The sequence below is a fragment of the Trichomycterus rosablanca genome, chromosome 17, assembly GCF_030014385.1.
Source record: "Trichomycterus rosablanca isolate fTriRos1 chromosome 17, fTriRos1.hap1, whole genome shotgun sequence".
NCBI lineage: Eukaryota > Metazoa > Chordata > Actinopteri > Siluriformes > Trichomycteridae > Trichomycterus > Trichomycterus rosablanca.
The window spans coordinates 23,649,965-23,670,255 of record NC_086004.1 but is presented as its reverse complement, the minus strand read 5'-3'; the positions used below and the strand labels follow the sequence as shown (position 1 = coordinate 23,670,255).

The window sequence follows — 20,291 nt, the reverse complement described above, 5'->3', positions numbered from 1 at the left end:
CCTGGGCGGAAGTTCGGGTTGAAGTTGGACAGGTATGAGACTGCCCATTCCTCACTGGGGTAGTTCAGGTGAGACTTAACTACCTCAGTTCCACCCTCATATTCACTGTACGCTTTTTACCCTGTATTCACAAGCAGCCTATTCTCTTTTCTACCCGATATGAACTCCATTTATCTTCTCTCACCTACACAGCAAGCGTGAGGACTAATGGGGATTGTTTTAATCAGCCTTCTCCTTCACTACTGGCTTAGCACGGTTCAAGGTAAGATTTTACACTGGATATTTGAAGTAAAACTCTACAGTAAAGTTGTTTGCTGTGAATATGGTCCAACACCTCATTTACTCTTCACTTTGTTATTAATAATGTGGCTATGTATTAATTGTTTTGTTCCCTCAGAATGAAAGTATTTTCATAGCAGAGCTGAATAAACTATTTATACAGTAAAGGTACAATAAACCCAAAAATAAGCATAGCACTAGGTAGAACATAGCATGTTTCCAATGTGTTTACAATTCTTTGATATGATAATTTGTCATATTACATTAATCAACTGCAAGTAACATTGATAGATAATGCAGAGAATGTAAATATAAAAAAACAACAACAAAAAAGGCATTTTTCAAGAATTGGTAGGTACATTATTTAATTCCATGTCTCACCATTCACTGGACATTTAGTCAAATTTGCAACAGAATTTCTTCTTAAACAATAGTTCCTAAAAGTTATAGTCAGTCACAGGAAAAAGTCACAAAAAATCATTCAAATCCCACAGCTGCTCTTAAATGCATGTCTCTTAATGAATCTAGTTTGATATCACAGTATTGTATAGTTGTTAGAGTGTATGAAGTCACCAGATAAATCTGTTGTAAGATGATAAATAAATTCAATAAAAAGTTTAATAAAACTGCTTTTAAATGCTCTTTTATTTAGCTTTTTAATATTTATGAAAGTCAGTGGAATTGCACGTGTTCAGTAATTTCATTATTTAGTTATTTAAATAGTTTTAAGTATTTTTTTAATTATGAGAATATGAATATAAGTGTACATATGAAAGCATAACAACACTGCCATGTTTTGTTTTGTGACACCAACAATATTGATTGAACAACATTTACAGTGTTTATATTTATCATGTTTTAACAAAATTTCTGTTTTTATTCAACTTTGCAGCACTATATGTAATAGTATTATTTTTCAGAACCTACAATAGATTATAGTGTGTAAACTGAAAGCTCGAATGATACATGGAGAGGGAAGTTTCGTGACAGACTTCAACCACATTAAAACACCACAGTTTCTGCCACTCGTTTCAGGCAGCTGTTCGGAGGGAGGTGCGCGAACGTGTGGAGAGTGTGTGCAGTTGGGACCCCAGTGTGCCTGGTGTACTCTGCAGGTACTACCACCTCAGTTCTATACCACCAACACAATACCTGCATAAAAAGAGTATCTACAAATAATACAAACCCCATTTTAGGTAAAGTTGTAAAATGCAATAAAAACCAGAATCTATTATATTTCTTGAGCCCTTATTTAACTAAAAAAGGTAAATGAAAAATAAATGAATTTTAATGGTTTGGCTGCAGTGTAAATGTATATTGTAAAAATCAGCAAATTTTGAACTTTGCCTGTGAACTGTGCCTTTAACAAGGTAAAAAAAGTTGGGACGGGGAACATTATTAATTGAGTTTATACATTAATTAAACAAACATTCCACAATAAGCAGGTGAATTGGTAGCAGGTGAGGGTATCATTATTGAATATAAGGGTTTGATCCAACTTTGTCTTTGCAAACATAGATGGGTTGTGGCTCACCACATTGTGCGAATCTCAATGCAAGATTGCAAATCAGTTAGGTAGTGTACCATATACCATACAAAACATTCTGAAACAAATCAGGGTATCCAGAGAAATGTCAGTCTTTGTATGGCAAAGCCGGAAAGCACTGCTAAATGTGCATGACTTTCGAGCCCTCAGATGGTATTGCATAAGAAACCATCTTGCTATTGGGATAAGTGTAACCACAGAGGCTCAGGAGTACTTTGTAAAACAGTTTTCACTTAACACAGTCTGCCAATGCATCAAGAAATGCAGCCTAGGACTTTATTACTCAAAGAGAAAGTCATACCTAAATTCTATGCAAAACGCCTCTAAGTTTTCTGGACCCGAGCTCATCTCAGATGGCCTGAAAGACAGTAAAAAAATGTGCTGTTGTCACATGAGAAGTCCACCTTTCAGCTTTTTTTCAGGGAAAAAATTATTTCAAGTTTTTTCTCATGGTAAGGGGGAGCATTGGTGCCCAATACATGAGTGACATGCACATGTGCAAAAGTAGCATTGGCACAGAGGCGTATCTTGGAATTTTAGAACGACATACAGTTGTAGCCATCAGGGCAACATCTTTTCCTGGGAAGTCCATGGTTATTTTAACAAGACAATGCCAGGTCTCATTCTGCACATACTACAACAGTGGGGCATTGTAGACACTGTCTACACATGGTTGACTGACCTGCACACAGTCGGGATCTGTTGTCTATTGAAAATGTATAGAGCATCATGAAGAGGAGAATCAGACAAAAGCGAACAAAGGATGTTAAGCAAGAATAGGCGACAGTTCCAACTTTAAAATGGGGTTTGTACACTTATTAATTACATTTTAAGCTACAGCTACAATGCAAATGAACTTTGTGGGTATACACTGATCAGCCATAACATTAAAACCACCTCCTTGTTTCTACACTCACTGTCCATTTCATCAGCTCCACTTACCATATAGAAGCACTTTGTAGTTCTACAATTAGTGACTGTAGTCCATCTGTTTCTCTGCACACTTTTTAGCCTGCTTTCACCCTGTTATTCAATGGTCAAGACCCCCACAGGACCACCGCAGAGTAGGTATTATTTAGGTGGTGGATCATTCTCAGCACTGCAGTGACAATGACATGGTGGTGGTGTGTTAGTGTGTGTTGTGCTGGTATGAGTGGATCAGACACAGCAGCCCACTCACTGTCCTACCTAGTTGGTTCACCTTGTAGATGTAAAGTCAGAGACGATCACTCATCTATTGCTTTTTTGTGTTTAAAAACTTCAGCAGTTCTGCTGTGTCTTATCCACTCATACCAGCACAACACACACTAACACACCACCACCATGTCATTGTCACTGCAGTGCTGAGAATGATCCACCACCTAAATAATACCTACTCTGTAGTGGTCCTAGGAGAGTCCTGAGCATTGAAGAACAGCATGAAAGGGGGCTAACAAAGCATGCAGAGAAACAGATGGACTACAGTCAGTAATTGTAGAACTACAAAGTGCTTCTATATGGTAAGTGAAACCGATAAAATGAACAATGTGTGTAGAAACAAGGAGGTGGTTTTAATGTTATGGCTGATTGTTGTACATTTGCTCATTTTACACTCCACCCCCTTACTCAATTATCAACTGAGAGGGACCTATAGGACCACGCTGACCAGATAATGTGTGGGTGCTGGTTCTTTCAAAGCACTGCAATGATACCTACATGGTAATGATATTGTAATGTGTTGTTATTGTATGAGTGTGTAAGGTGTAGCAGTGTTGTTGTGATTTTAAAATACTGCTACTGCTACTCAAATAGGGTTACCATTAGTAAAGTCCTTTTATCTACTGACAGATCATATTTGGTTGGTTGTGATATTGGTAATATTTGCATTAGTTCCTTTTTTCGTTTTCGCCATTAGAAGCAGACATTTTTTTAATAATACCTAACATGCTTAGACTAGAGCTTCTGTTTGCCCAAACCAAGACTTTATCCACCCCGAGGCCTGACCTACAGTGCTGCAACTAAAATGCACTCTAGATCCAAAATAGACATGTTAACGAGTAACAGTTTCCAACATGATGTCACACCTAAAACTGGATTAAATTTGACCGGGCATGCTGATCATTCTTTTTTGGCAGAATTTCACAGACTCCTTGGTTGTAAGTGAGCGATGTGGCACACGGGAGGAACTTCTTCTTCAAGGATGCCCGAGCGAGTACATGGAATTTCCAGTGAGCAACATAACAGTGCTGGCAAACGAGCCACTGGGGAAAAGGGCAGATCGCATCAACGTGTCTTACATAGCACCACAGAGGATTGCTCTCAAACTTAGGCCAGGTAATTATATAGCACAGAGATAGTCTCTCCATAGAAACAGATTGGCAAAAGCCAAAGAATTTTAAACCTTTACAGACGTCCTGCTTTAATATTATTGTACAGATTAGTACAGAAGGTTGGAAAAACTTCCCCTTCATAAGAGTGGTACAATATTTTCTTTTCTTTATTGTATTATGTTTTTAATCACTCATCTTAATAGGTGAAATGTTCATAACGGTTACCCAGGAGTACATATCAACCCATTAAATTGGCCTGTCAATCTGCATTTTTACTTTGCGCTTCACATATTACATACCCAGTAAATACCCAAGTTAATGTACATGTGTGAAAAGAGTAATCAAATTACTGGTTTACCTTTACTGGTAATGTCTCACTTTGATGTTTTTCTCACAGATGAAATTTCACATACCGGTTTGCACTCTTTTACACATGAATGACCTGTTTTACACATGGTGGAGAACATGCCACATTCAATGATTTGGTGGATTTTATGTTTACAACACTAGTTTTTAAAGTGGGTGTTTTTACTCTGTCTAATGATTCATAATCAAAGTGATTCACTGTTAATTCAGCAGATTACTGGGCTACCAACAGCAGTTTCCTATTTACTTACATTTGCATACATACATGTATATCCTGTTTGACAAGGTGAAATTGATAGATTTTACCAGAGTAATTCTGTGATTTGTAAACCTGTTTAATACAATCTTGTTAGTATTTTTTATGGATTATGCATTCTTTGTCTAAATAAATTACAGTTACTGTGTAATGCAAACCAATCCAGGTAAGTTACCAGTGCTAAATTACTAGGAGCTGTAAGAACCCGCCTTCAAGTGCACTATTCTACCTAAAGACAGTGCATTGCCCAGTTGCACTCCTAGAAATGAAAGCAGTGTTCTTGTCCCTGGGGTGGTACCATCAAGGGTATGTCTAATGTACCTTAGGAGTTAATTCTTTAACCTGGAAAATTACACTACATGTACTTTCTAATCAATATATTCATACTAAAGGTACAAAAGTGCCCATACCATTCAGGTTTTCATCCAAGTAACAACATAAGATGCATTTCAATACTTTTATTTTGAGATTGTGAGTTTGAAATGATACTCAATGTGTCTCAGTGAAGGCATATGCTAGCCCCTTATTCTCACACCCGCTAATGATTTTCAATAGGGAACATTGAGCTAGTAGGTGGGATTGAGCAGTGACAAAACAAAATAGCAAGGCTTCTAATTTTCGTTTTTTCTCTCACCAGGAACGCAGGTAACTTTTCAGGTAAAAGTACAACAACCAGAAGACCATCCTGTAGATATGTATTACCTTATGGATCTGTCAGCTTCAATGTTCGATGATCTGAAGACGATCACACACCTTGGATCCACTCTTTCTAGTGCAATGGCTAATCTCACTAGTAAATTTAGACTGGGATTTGGTTCGTTCGTAGAAAAACCTGTTTTGCCTTTTATTAAAGTTACTCCAGAAGAGCTGAGCAATCCCTGCAGGTAATTTCAAAATGACTTTTGATTCATCTAACATTGTTTAACAATAAAGATAAATATTTCTTTGGTGTTTTGTAGGAGTGTGGAGTTTGAGTGTCAACCCACGTTCGGATATAGACACATCCTATCATTAACAAGCAGCACTGATAAATTCAATGAGATTATCTCAGAACAGCAGGTCTCAGGAAACACTGACAATCCAGAGTGCGGTTTTGATGCCATCATGCAGGTAGCAGTGTGTGGGGTGAGGCATTTTTATTTTAGGTTTTGTTTATCATTGTGGAACTGGACATTTGCTTTTCTGAAAGAAACACACTTATGGTGGTCTCATCCAGAATATCTTCGCTAGGATAAGATTGGGTGGCGGAGCGACTCTATGCGTTTGTTGGTGTTTGCCAGTGATGATGACTCTCACTTTGGGATGGACAGCAAAATGTCAGGGATTGTCATTCCTAACGATGGCCAGTGCCACCTGGACAGCAACAATGAGTACTCCATGGCAGGCAAGTTGGTAAGGTGAAGCCTGATGTTTATAAAATGTTAGCTTAGTTGTTAAAAATTTGTGATTTGTAAAAGTTTCTTGTTAAAAGTTTGTGAACCCCTAAATGATTACCTAGATTTATACATTATTTAATTGTTACTTAGAAAATTAGTGTAGACTGTAACACTGTCTTTCCACAAAGCATGTTTAGTCCAGATGTTCAGATACATTTTCAGCTTTGATTGTGCTTGGTTAGTTGTGTAACTGCATTTCCTTAATCCTGGTCAGTGTCAAGTTGGTCACCCACCCCCAGGGGCTGTTTAGTGCACTGCATGCTTTGGGGGTGAAAGGAAATTAGAGTACTTAAAGGAAACCTACAAGGTCATATATAAAACATGCAAAAATCCATCATACATAAAAATAAAAGTGTTTTACTTTAAAACAGTTTGTCCATAGTTATGACTGAAATAAGACCAGAGCATCTTTTAAAAGCATTTATTGCTAAAATCCAGTTAATTACAAATGGTTTATAAACTTTTAATTGCCAGTTTACTACTGATTGTAATGATCTATGGTACTGTTTTCAGGTAATGTTGATGGATAGAGTTATTTTGTATCCTTCTGTTTAGGAATACCCCACTTTAGGGCAACTTGTGGACAAGCTGGTGGAAAACAACATTCTCCTCATATTTGCAGTGACAGCCAATCAGAAAGATACATATAAGGTAAGGTCAAGCCCACACAGGGACTTTCTGGCTTGTTCATTCATTTGAAAGCATGGTCCGAGATTAAAAGTTTTTCCTTCGTGATAAAAGTAGTCACATATCAGTGTGGAATGCATGGTGCTATTGACTTACTCAGTTCTGCTTTCAACATGCTCCAACACGATCATCCTGTCCATGTTTACTAAGTATGAAACAATGTTTCCCTCATGTTTCATTGGCCTTATGCCCATCTTCCTTCACACTCTCTGAACATTCCACAAAAGTAATGACTGTTTTACTATTATTAACCATGTTTTTTCTCAATTTTAACAGAACTATGCGAATTTAATTCCTGGTGCTACAGTGGGCGTGCTGGAGACTGATTCCCGAAATATTCTTAAATTGATCCTGACTGCTTATGAGGTAAAAGGGCACCCATGATCCTGCATGTGTCAAGCTGTTTATTACAAACAGGTTTTAGACAGTAATTAAATTCATTTAAAATGTAACACAACACAATTTGGAAAGAGTTTTATGGCTAAATGTGTGATTCTGGAACTTTAATGAACAATAGTGAGAGCCATTATCTTTGGTTAAAAATATACTTGCAAAACAGATGTGTCCAGAATACAGTATACTTCCCAGATGTGTCCAGTATACAACAATTCCTCCAAGAGTCCCTCAATGACGTATCCAGAAATTCACAAACCCAAACAAAAATCGAAGTCTTTCCATTAGCAGCATTAAAATAATGTTTTGTGTACTTATGAGCCCAAAATGGAACTTTTTTTGGAAGACATGGACCGCATTACATTTAAGTTAACACTGCACTCCACAATAATCCCAACATCATACCAACGGTCAAACATGATGGTGTGATAGTGTGGAGATGCATTGCTGCCTTAGGGTTTGGTTGACTTGCTTTAATTGATAAGAGTAATGAACTCTAGAAACTCTCTACCAGAAATTAATAAAAAATAATGTCAGGTTATCAGTTTATGATCTAAAGTTTAAGCTTTGGAAACAAGACACTGATATAAAGCGAATAGCCCACCTCATCGGAGGTGGCTCATCAGAAACAAGATTAAGCATTTTCAGTTTCTGACATGAAACTAAAAAGTCTGTTCATTGCTTTGACAAGACATGGGCAGTTATTGTTAAAACCCTCCAGTGTTGCTAAACTGAAGCAATTCTTACATTACAGATTGTTTCTGGTACTATAAAACAATGATCTCCAGTTATTGGAAGTGTTCATTTGCAGTTGTTGTTGCTACAGAGTGCACAACCAGTTATTAAGTTTAGAGGGGCGATTGCTTTTTACATTGGTGCTACAGGTGTTGCTTAACCTTTTTGATTTCATTAAATTACATCATTTTGTTTTCTCATGTCCACATTGGCTTTATTACATTTGAATGAGGATCTAAAACCATTACATTTGGCAAATATGCAAAAATAACAGGAGATAAAGCCAGGACAAATACTTTCAGTGTGATTGCTTCTGTAAGATTGTCTGAACATTGCACACTGCTTTTTATTTTCTTCTTCTTTTTGTCTGAGACGAGCATGTCTGCACTCGTCTTCCTTGAACCGTTTGATCTTACCTTTTCTTACTATCTGTGTTCCTTCATCCCCCACTCCCTTCCTCTTTACTCTCTAATAACTTGGTTTATTTCAATCGTTCAGATGCTAGCTGTTTGTGTAGGTGCCACTTCACTCAAGCGTCTTAATGTGCAGACAGGCTTTTGTCTTTATTTGTGAGTGTAACAGTATATGGGTAGTTAAAAAGCGAGTATAGTGTAGCTACCTAAAGTCTATATCCTGCAAGTTGTAAATAAAGCAAAGTGGTATTTTAGGTTAGTAGTGTGAAGAAGGGCATTGTTTAAAAAAATAAAATGTAATAAATGGTTAGTAAATTTGAACACTGATACATCTGATCAGAATTTGTAAGTAGTGAAAAAAACCAGCCAGTTCATAGCAGAACACTTAACGCTTTCCTAAAGAAGAATTTCATGAGAAGCACTTGGGTGCACAGCAGTCTGTTATGCCAGCCCATCCCCACTTTGGTCAGGGTTTGAATCTCAGCTGTGTTATTAGTTTTTTAAATATTATAAACATGACCATACCAAATACTAAGAAACTCTGAAATGAATAAACATTTTAACTATTTAAGTTTTTACTAAGCCTATGCTGATTAGATCATCTAAAATTAAAAGCATTGTGTTAAATTACAAAAAGCAAAATGGAAGTATTTTTACTAGCGGTCTCAGGCTTGTGGCCCACACTGTATGTTTATTGTTCAGGTAGTGGTATCACCTTGTATTTCCTTTGCTATTATTAGAACAAAGGTGTTGCTTCAGTAGAGCATGTCTGTCATTAAATATTTATTACTCTTGTACTTTGCACAGTACCTTTAAAATGGAAACACAAATAAAGGGTGCTGACATAAGACCGAACAAGAGCCAGATTTGTATGCATTGCATGTCATGGTAAATAACTGCTTAGTCTTGTCTGCAGCTACAACTGCTCCATGAGGTCAAGTAGAATCAATTCAGGAGGAGGTGATGTATGAGCCATGTTTATTTCTCAGGAGCTGAGGTCCGAGATTGAGCTGGAGGTTCTAGGAAACTCTAAAAATCTTCAGATTTCTGTCACAGCTCTTTGTCAGGATGGGACCGTCCACGCTGGGTACAAGCGCTGCACCAATGTTAAAATTGGAGACGTTGTAAGTATTGTATCAGTTTTAATGTTTTGATGTATTAGAAATACTGTATACAGTTATAGGTAAAAGTTATTACCCCTTTTCTAGTTAACTCTATTATTGCATGTTCTTCATTAAAGAAATGATCATTTCCATAGAGCAATTTTTGAGAAATAAATAAAAATGCATTTTGTAAAACACAAGCCAATTTAGATAGTCAAACACAGTCAGGCTTAATTTCAGTCAGCCCTGTAGAATAATAATCTTAGTCTAACACTTACCATCAGAATTAAAGTTTATACTGCAAAATAATGCCATGATCTATAGAAATTGAATAGGAAAACTGATCTGAAGTAAACAGAAGTAAAAATTAAATTCTTGACTTCACTTCAATGTAGATGTTTTGGCAGGACCTTTTACAGGTAGTTAATGGGAAAAAAACCTATGAGTGTGTCTGGAAAAAATAGTTCTTCAAACAAAATTTGGCTAGTGTAAAGGACTAATCCTAAATTAAGAGTTGCAGTCATGCCTGTTAAATGTTATACAACCGGCTCTGAAGTTAAGGGGCAATTGCATGTTGCATAACTTTGCCTCTTAAATACATAAAATTATGTTTTGCAAAAGGAGGTGGGCTTAGTGTCAGAGGCAATAAGAGAAAACTGATGGGGCATTTTTTAACACCTCTATAAGTGAATACAAACATGTTAGAATAAGTGAGTTATAAAAACTTCTATTCCTCTGTATCATTCATTTGATAAATTACACTGCATTGAAAAAGTATGTGGAGACCTGCCCAAAAGTTTGTTAGACATTCCATTGCAATACCACAGGAATATCTTTTTGTTGAAATCTGTCTTTATTTGTGCTGGAACAGGAAAACCATTGCCACCAAGTTGAAAGCTTATCTTTTATTTTATATCTAAACTTGCACTGAAAATGAAAGAAAAACAAGAAGCAACGCAAGTAAACTAGTGAACTAGAAAAAGGAAATAGAAATGTAAGACTGTAATAATGGACAGAATGTAAGAAAATGAACCACAAACTGGAAAAATTAATGACCCTAACAAACAAATAAGCAGGTTGAACTGAAGAATCAACTGTATTAAGTCGCCAAAGGCAAACACCCTGTCATCAAAGCATGCTGTCATACTAGCCAAAGATATAGGAAACACCTAAGGCAGTAGGGAGTAAACACAGGAGGGGAAACTTGTTAAGCAGTTAAGTAAAAGATTTGGGAAGAAACAAAGAGTAATCTGATGGACCTCAGCCAGTGACTCAGTCGACCAGCAAGTTACAACCCATAAGCCAGAGAGAAGAGGGTAACCTAGAAATTTTATGGCTTTAATAAGAAACTCGAGAAGGAAAATGGCAACCTATAGTCACCAGAACTCAAGGAGTGGTCTGGTACAAAACATCAGCCCCAGATGTTGCATTTAACACTTAACAGGGCACAGGGAATTCACAGAAACTTCACTTGGTCAGGGCATAGCATGTACGCTGAACTTGATGTGGCTTTTTTTATAACTTTTATTACATGTCTGCCATTAATTATTATTCCATGTTTTCAACTAAGCAGGGTTTGGTTTGTAAGATATTACAAAACTTTCCTTGAGTGTCTCTATACTTAAGACAACCACAAAATCTTTATGTCTGTTTATACAGGGGGTGTATTACCATTTTTTACAGTTTATTTTAGAAGAGGTCAAATATACACTCTAACATTAATTGAATTCTGGACATTGAGAATGCAATTTCTAAATTTAAGGGTATGAAATGGGATTCAAATGTACAGAGTTGAGGAAACTGTGCTAAATTGTGTGTGAAGCAAGGATGTGTGAATGACAAAGTTGTTTATTTACCAGTAAAATTTACTCAGATTTCAAGAAGGGCTCCAGTATCTATCCTGGTTATGATTTGTTCAAACCCTTCTGCTAAATTCCCAGGAATTCTACTATATTTATAGCATTTCTAATACTAGTAATAGTAATACTATTACTACTACTATTACTAATACTTTCTATTAGTTTATAAGAATCTCTAAGGACTATTGAAGCATATTTGGTTTCCAAAATAGTAAAAGACTATGCTCTTCTTCAGGTAGCCTTTAATGTGACAGTTCAGATGGCTGGCTGTCCGGATGGACCACACCGCTTCTCCTTGCGTTCTGCGGGTTTTCAGGACACTTTAGAGGTGGAGCTTGAGTCATTGTGTGAGTGTGATTGTCAGCAGAGCGTTGAGCTTAACAGCCCACATTGCAGTGATGGACAAGGAGATCTGGAGTGTGGCTCCTGTATGTGCCACCTGGGGATCGTGGGTCCCAGGTGTGAGTGCATTGAGGGCAAAGATCAAATCAGTGACTGCAGGTGAGAAAATGAGTAATTATTTAATTACTAGCAGTAATTAAAACTAAAGTGTAGTGTATATTTCCATTAGATCCCATTAGCTTCCACACACATTTCAATATTATTGGAAAGCTTCCCACAAATAGTGTGTCTATGGGAATTTATTCCCATTCAATCAAAAGAGCACTGGTGATGTCAGGCATTGATGTTGGGTAAGAAAGCCTGGCTTGCAATCGACACTCTTGTTCATACCCCTAGATCTTCAGTGGGGTTAAACTTAGGGTTCTGTGCTGGCCACTGGTGTCTCTTCACACCTTTTCCACAGTGTCTAAAGTACATAACTGGTTTTATATTGGCAAGTTATGTATGATTTTACACACTTATTAGCAATGGATGGCTAAAACAATAGAACTTAGAAAATAATTTTGGCCATATACTGTGTTACCCAAATAGCATACATAAGGGCCTTCTCAAAAGAGTGGCTTCTGTTTGGCTTCGGGTTTTTTTAATTGGGTGTTCAACGACCCCATGGGACATGTACATCGTGTTTGTCCTAAACAAGAGCCTTAGAACAGAAGAGCATAGTCTAAAAATGCATATCTATTTTCACTACCTCACCCAGCTTGTTTGATGATGAATAGCCACAAATGATAAACCGTCTGCCAGACTTTGCTACACGTGTATAATTTTTATATCATGCAGTGTACATTTCTGCCATGCAAAAGCAGATGACTATGTTTGCAATATTTGAAGTATACATATCACAAATACACTAAGTGAAGTATGTAAAGTAAATCCCCAGCTGGGCAGTGAGGGTCCTTTCTGTCTGGAGTTTGCATGTTCTCTCTGTGTCTGTGTGAGTTTCTTCTCATAAGTCCAAAGACATGCAGTCAGGCTAATTGGAGCAACTAGAAATTGACCTGTGTGTGTGTGTGTGTGTGTGTGTGTGTGTGTTTGCCCTGTGATGAACGGGTGATCTTTCTGGGGTGTTTTCCCAGACTCACCACAACCCTGACTAGAATAAAACAGACAATGAATGAATTAATACATGAATGACTAATGTAACTGTGTGTATCTTTTACAGGGCAGAGGAAGGTTCGGAGGTGTGCAGTGGGCAGGGCGAGTGCTTTTGTGGGCAGTGCCACTGTCACCTGTCCAGTTTTGGCCGTGTGTATGGAAAATACTGCGAATGTGATGATTTCTCCTGCCCCAGGTTTAGAGGGAAACTGTGTTCAGGTTAGTAATGCCTGCAATGCAAACAAAAAGAGGGAAGTACAGTAGGTGGATTTGATAGAAAAGACAGACGTTGCAGTTTGTAGGGAGGTGTTTATATAATCACTCACTCTTGGGAATGTTAATGAAACAATAACATCCTTGTAATTACTCGCAGTCTTAACACCCACACTAATGCATTTTACAGGGAGTTAGGGGTGCACTAGTTTCAGCATCACAGCTCTACCGTAAGTGAATTACATGAATTACAGTGCAGCAGGAAGGGATCTGTGTGTATTCAGAAAAGGCATTCAGTAGCTATCGATTTACACTGCAGAGAATTTGCACTGCATTTTTGGAACCCCACTTGGTTTGTCATTCATGTCCCATCAATGTCCTTTTTATACATTAGAGGAATTAAAGCTTAGGCAACACCTACAACATGTATATAGTAAAAGTAAATGCCCACTAAATGGTCAGTGCTTTAACCTACGACCAGGGCGGCACCGTGGCTCAGTGAGTAGCACTGTCGCCTCACAGCAAAAAGGTCCTGGGGTTGATTCCCAGGTGAAGCAATCTGGGTCCTTTCTATGTAGAGCATGTTCTCCTCATGTCTGCTCCGGTTTCCTCCAGGAGCTCCGGTTTCCTCTCACAGTTCAAACATGTAAGTGATGTGAATTGGAGATACAAAATTGTCCATGACTGTGTTTGACATTAAACTTGAACTGAACTGTGTGTAAAACAGGACGTTAAATCCTAATGAATAAATAAATCATACATTATGTAGTATATAAATCTGTATTTGTACATGTGTGTGTTCTTGTGTGTGTTTTAGGTAATGGAGAGTGTGACTGTGGTGAGTGTTTGTGTAACAACGGCTGGATGGGCGAGTATTGCAACTGCAGCACTAGCACACACGCGTGTATATCTGCAAATGGCTCAGTCTGCAGTGGGCGTGGAAAGTGTGTGTGTGGAAAATGCGAGTGTACCGACCCTGGAGCTTCAGGTGAAAGGTGTGAGAAATGTCCTACCTGTGGAGACGCCTGTAGTTCAATCAGGTGCGGACACACACTGTAGATTCCCTACAACACTCATGCTTGGATAGGTTTTGGTCGCATTGTGTGTATAGACTGTAGGTTTTTCCAACTGTTTGTGGAATAAAACCAGAATTACATTATAATAAGCACCTTTTTTTATTTCTAGATTTTTTGTTCCCAGTTTTGGCATTGATACGCTTACTAGATTGTTATGCACAACAGCAATTTGTCTTTGGACATCTGCAAGAAGTGTGGCTCAAAAGTCTAATACCTGTCTCTGTAAGATAGTAGAATTTTTGTTTTTTACTGTTTCCATAAACATAACACATCACAGGCCATCAGTATCGTATTTCTGCATTTTGAGGATCCTGCAGTTCAGCTCTCTGGTAACAAGATAAAAGGAAGACATTAAAAAAGTGTTTGGAAGGGTCTCATTTTAGCAAACACAAAATTAATCTTTCATTTAAGTTTAAACTTTTGAACAGCTGACATGCTTTGTGTATGTGTGTGTGGCCCCCATAGGTCTTGTGTGGAGTGCTATCTTAAAACTGCTGAGCCCTCAGAAGAGTGTGTCCAAAAGTGTAACACTGTTCATACTACTGTCAGCAACTCTACAGGTCAGTGTTCACCTGCTTTTATCTTTATGTCTGTAGTAAGAGCTACTTACTACGGTTGGGGTAGGGGGGGGGGGTGTTTGGAACGTAGACCTGCGATGAATTGGTGTCCTGTCCAGGGTATTCCCCAGTGCCTTGTCCCCAGTGTTACCAGGTGGAACTAGACCTGCCACAACCCTGACTGTGTTGAAAATAAGTCACACAACACAAATCCCAATTAAAACTACAATGCAGCTTTTAGAACTCACTAGACTGAATACTAATTGGTGGTCTTACCATCTTTACACATTGTGTCTCAGCATACATACATGCATTACACACACACCCTCTAGATTAGACCTTTTGACACTTAACAAAGATGTACAAGCCACTTAGGCTGTTGTGCAGACAGGCCTTTTGTTAAGCCTCAATGAGCACAAGCCCATCGAGTCTCTTGACAAGGAGAGGCCATTATACAGTCCCCTCAGTTTAGAGCAGCAATGAACTGTGTTGGAGCTTTGTCTATAGTTTCCAAAAGAAAGATACAGTGAAGGGACACAAAACAGAGTCAGTCTTCATTGAGGACCACACCGAAAGCCTTAAAAAAGAAACTTGAACTTCTTTCAGTGAAAAAACAGTGTTTGTCTTGTGTTTTGTTGTTTGATGTAACAGTACACGTACATGATCTGATAGATGGGGAGATAGAATTGTACTCTATTCATGCTTGATGGATTACTGGGTGGATTTATGGAAATTCTATCAGTTCAAAGATATAGAGTGACAGATAAACTACAAACAGTGGCCTAAAGTTATCCCAAACTAACATGACTTTGCATAAAGTGCATTTGATTGCATTTGCCATTAGCTGGCTTGTAGCTTATTTACAAAATTCAAAAGTTTGAACAGAAAGTTTGAATAGAAAAAGTTACATTTTATTCAGCAAAAAATAGTATTATAAGACATTACTAATGTGGCTGTGTCTAAAGAAACTACACACTGTGTTGTATGAGCCAAACGACAATTGAAACACTGTCCACAGTCAAGCAAGCTTTATATCACAATGAGCTTAAAGGCTACTACATAGGAAAGAAGTCGCTGCTTTAAAATCGGGATGTTAAGAAAAGAAATTTCCTGCAAAGGATCAATAAAGTATTTATCTATCTATCTATTAATATATAGTCGCTGCTCATTGCATGGACTAAGATCTTATGCTTATGTCTTGCACAACAGTCTTTGACACAAAAGTCCATGAGTTTGAAGGAAAAACAAGATTGAAGGATTTTAAATGCTTTTTCATTATCTATCATACGTAATATACAGTAAGGCATAACATTATGACCACCTTCCTAATATTGTGTTGGTCCCCCTTTTGCTGCCAAAACAGCCCTGACCCGTCGAGGCATGGCTTAAATAATAATAAATAATATTACCATATGAGTTATTACATAAATTAAAGTAAGTTTAAAAATGTATTCTTGATGTCTTGATAATTTTCTTGTAGTCATGTTCTTGCCACAATACATGTACCAACTTGAGCATAACAATGGCAGCTGCCTTTTCTCTTGCCAGTTTTAACACAAGTCACTTTCAAAAGGATATTCACAGTTGGAAACTCACTACTGATGCTTAATTATTTAAAAGTGTATTTATTCCCAATCATATTGAGATTACTATTGCAAGCACACAAAACAATAACTGTTTTGCTCACTGTGAGAATACAATTCTCTATAACCACTGTTAAATAAGTACAATAGTTTGTTTTTGTTTTTAAAGAGCTGTGTGTAACTCAAAGTAAATCTGGGTCATTGTGTCATAGATTACACATTCCCATTCATGGTTTAAAAAAAGTCTCTCTTTCAGGGTTAATGATGACCACATGTTTGTGCAGACTAGATATTACAGCTTAAGTTTATTTGTTTGTCAGTCTCTCTTACTGTCTGACTCACACACACACACACACATTTCTCTTGGTTTTGGTTTCAGACTTTGAGGAAAGTCGTGCAATGTTGTGTATTCTTCAGAGTGATAATGAATGTCTTCTCTCCTTCTCTCTGATGGGTGGTGATAAGGGTAACACTGTGTACAAGCTCAGACTTGAAGGTAAGGGCATGTTTGTCCAATTCTCACACCTCATCATTACATTTAAAAATAAACATAGAGTTATTTTCAAAATTCAGACTTCATCCAAGTGTAAAGCCATTGAAGGTAATGACAGTGATAGTGCCAAAAGACCAAAGACTTGTATATGTATCCTCAAAAGTGCTCAGAAGAAGTGCCTGCATATATATAATTCTTAGCTCTCAACAAGAATGGCAGGGTATTACACAGGCAGTAGCTAAACATTACTCTTCTAAAATATTTTTTTTTTAAGAAAACTATATTACTATTTTCCCCTTTTTAAAATTAATAAAATAATTTTTCGTTTCATTATTAAAGCTTCTTTCAGACACCCACCTCTTTCCACTCAATATTTTTGGGACTCATTTGACAGCGTTGTTTGTATCCTAATTCAAATATGCTAATACACTAGCACCACCTACAGCAAGAGTGTTTAATCTTATCCACAAAGGGTTAGTGTGGTTCTTTCCAACCAGTCAGAATACTGTTCATCTATTTTGAGGATGGTTGAATAGTGTGGAAAATAACAGGAAAGGAATAGTTGCATTACAAGGTGGCACAATAGTAAAGTGCTCACTCTGTCATTAGAAGATGGCTAGTTTCGGTCCAGTTAGTGCCAAAGCTATCTATGACCAGGAGTCCAAAAGAGTGTTGTAAAAAATGCTGTCTGTGCAGGAGGGATGGCATTCTCTTTATTATTGACCTACTGACAAACGGCAATTTCAAGTATCTGTACCTTTCATGGGCGGCACGGTGGCTCAGTGGGTAGCACTGTCGCCTCACAGCAAGAAGGTCCTGGGTTCGATCCCCAGGCGGGGCGGTCTGGGTCCTTTCCGTGCGGAGTTTGCATGTTCTCCCCGTGTCTGTGTGGGTTTCCTCCTGGAGCTCTGGTTTCCTCCCACAGTCCAAAAACAGGTTAATTGGAGACACTGAATTGCCATATAGATTAATGGTGTGTGTGTGTGTGTGTGTGTGTGTGTGTGTGTGTGTGTGTGTGTGTGTGTGTGTGTGTGTGTGTGTGTGTGTGTGTGTGTGTGTGTGTGTGTGTGTGTGTGTGTGTGTGTGTGTGTGTGTGTGTGTGTGTGTGTGTGTGTGTGTGTGTGTGTGTGTGTATTGAAGCAATTGTTAACACTTTTAATTCAGCTGCATTTTCACTATTTAAACCTCTTTGAGAACAGCTATACTTAATTTATAAACACAGATAAATAGAAGTATAGATGCGTTCAGAGGAAATTTACAGTCTTGTATTATCAGTAAACATCAATAATAAACATATACTGTTATTTTCTTGATGTACTGTATGTTCTTGAATGTGGAGTGTAAATGTGTGTTTTTTTGGTTGTGTTTGTCCTACAGACTGTCCCAAACCCCTAAACATTGCAATGATTGCTGTGGGTGTTTGTATGTTTGTACTTATGATTGGCATTGCGCTCTTGGTAGTTTGGAAGCTTTTTGTTTATGTCCACGACAAAAAGGAAGTTGCCAAGTTTGAAGCAGAGAGAGCTAAAGCGAAGTGGCAATCAGTAAGTTATTCAGCTTGTGTTTTTTGTTTCTGAGAATTCAATAAAATAACATAAACATTAATTTAAAATTTAAAGTTTATCTTTGATTAGTGTTGCATATCAAGATTTTTTATCAAATAGTGTGCCAATTTATCAGCATTATTTTTCCATACATCAAAAAGTCTTGTTTTATTTAGTACTTGTAGTTATTAGTGATGTGTTAGATACATAATGACATATAATATAGCACGGTTACTTAGGTACAGTGCAGGTCACGTGGCAATGAGAATAACCACTAAATGTGGTATAATTGTTCAAAAAACATACCATAAGACACCATGCAGTGAAAAGGGGCCATTAGATGCTTTTTAGCTAAGTTATAGCTAAATTGTTAATTGCTCAGTGGCTGTAATCTTCCAGTGTTAGCCTGAACATACCCACAAATGTGATTTAAATGCCAAGTCATCAGAAGGAGAAACGTTTCGTTAAATGTTACGTTTTAATTTGTCATGTTGCCAAATCTTAAAAAGGGTAATCAAATTGAAATTAAATAACTTAAGCTAATTATTTTTCTATAAAATGTAAAAATGCCCAAACGTGGTTTGCAACACTTTTGAAAGAATAATGTTATAATATTGATAAATTCTTATTTATCCTTATTTATTCATTCAGATTAACTTACATTAATCCTTATTTATGCTGTGTATTAATAATTATGTATTAATTATTACATATGTATTACATAATTAATTATCATGTTTGTCATTATAGGGCACAAACCCTCTTTTCAGGAGTTCAACCTCAACATTTAAAAATGTGGCATACAAACATACAGGTAGACAAAAAGATGGCATTTGTTAACAAGGAAAAGCACAAACTGATTTGATGTACTGACTGTAAACTACTGTTCATTTTGTGAATGTGTGTCTGAGTTTGTGTGTGTGACTTTTATAAGTGATTTTTTTTTTTTTTTTAATGATGTTTACATCTGAGTCAGACTGTTAAATATTTTTATATCTACACATATAATATGTACATAATATTTGCTGCTAAATTAATTAGAAATTCAAAGAGCGTCGGAAACAGAATTATTGGCAACCTTTAAAAGAAAAAAAACAATACTGTACTTTACACTGCCATCCTGAGAACCTTGTAAATGACAACTGGAATTAAGCCAAATCCAGTCTGTTCTTTACCGATATGCACGAGATCTTGGATGATGCTATTATCAGCATCTTATTGAAACTATGTGCACACTTATGCACCCACATCATTTATTTTTTATTTTACCCCCATACTATTCAGCTCGTTTTTCAACTGAAATGCACAGATTAGAGTTCAATTTGAAGGTATTTATATATTTATATATGCCATAATATAGCAAAATGGTTCACTGTCTCCCGAGAGGCTGTTCCAAACACTTCCAAAATGCATCATGTGCCATTACTGGAATCTTTCAAGCCCCAAAAAGCATTAAAAAGCTGTTTTTGAAGCATAATATAGGCTAATTACGCCCTATTAAACCCTTTTGTCTTTACTTAAATTCACTAAACTTGTAGCTCTGATGACCTTATAGTATGGTGTCTAAATAAATGGTCGTCATTTAATCCATACTTAATTTAGTGATGCTTATATTGAACTAAGTTCTAATATGGTATTATGAGTTAAATTATAAATGCCAATTTGGGTGCTGTGAATGGGGCTTAATTATTTTGATATTGGCAACCACTGCCCTAAAATAACCCTAAACCACTAGTTATTTTATAACACAGCGTGCTATTTAGTAACATGACTGTAAACATACCCCGGGATTCTTTGTTAATATTGTTTATTAATTTAACATAATGTATCCTTAATTTAACATAATTTTATGATGATTTAGGTTACTGTTTGCATGTTAAAAGCTAATAGGTCATCTTATGTTACTTAATGGACTATAATAGTAATTCTGGGTGCTGATAATTCTG

General features: G+C 37.0%; 2 protein-coding genes across 2 annotated transcripts in view; both read left to right on the top strand.

The window, feature by feature from the left end:
* Positions 1–4,020: 4,020 nt before the first annotated feature.
* Positions 4,021–19,185, top strand: itgb6 (integrin, beta 6). Its single transcript, XM_063012375.1, has 14 exons — positions 4,021–4,138; positions 5,394–5,640; positions 5,716–5,881; positions 5,987–6,148; positions 6,748–6,843; positions 7,156–7,245; positions 9,410–9,544; positions 11,618–11,883; positions 12,947–13,098; positions 13,910–14,132; positions 14,634–14,728; positions 16,688–16,804; positions 18,179–18,345; positions 19,096–19,185. The coding sequence occupies exons 1-14, from the start codon at positions 4,021–4,023 to the stop codon at positions 19,183–19,185; spliced, it is 2,124 nt and encodes a 707-aa protein (XP_062868445.1).
* A 339-nt stretch (positions 19,186–19,524) lies between these two features.
* pla2r1 (phospholipase A2 receptor 1) overlaps positions 19,525–20,291 on the top strand; it is a 37,750-nt gene continuing 36,983 nt past the window's right edge. The window contains exon 1 of the mRNA XM_063013431.1: positions 19,525–19,573. Coding sequence (XP_062869501.1) covers positions 19,525–19,573 — 49 coding nt within the window. The remainder of the gene's footprint in view (positions 19,574–20,291) is intronic.

What these genes read in the sequence shown, in the direction of transcription:
- itgb6 (XM_063012375.1), top strand. Translation starts at nt 4,021, where the DNA reads ATGGAATTTCCAGTGAGCAACATAACAGTGCTGGCAAACGAGCCACTG. An exon ending in ACTCCATGGCAGGCAAGTTG is followed by an intron (nt 6,149 to 6,747) that starts GTAAGGTGAAGC and finishes CCTTCTGTTTAG; the next exon opens with GAATACCCCACTTTAGGGCA. An exon ending in TAGAGGGAAACTGTGTTCAG is followed by an intron (nt 13,099 to 13,909) that starts GTTAGTAATGCC and finishes TGTGTGTTTTAG; the next exon opens with GTAATGGAGAGTGTGACTGT.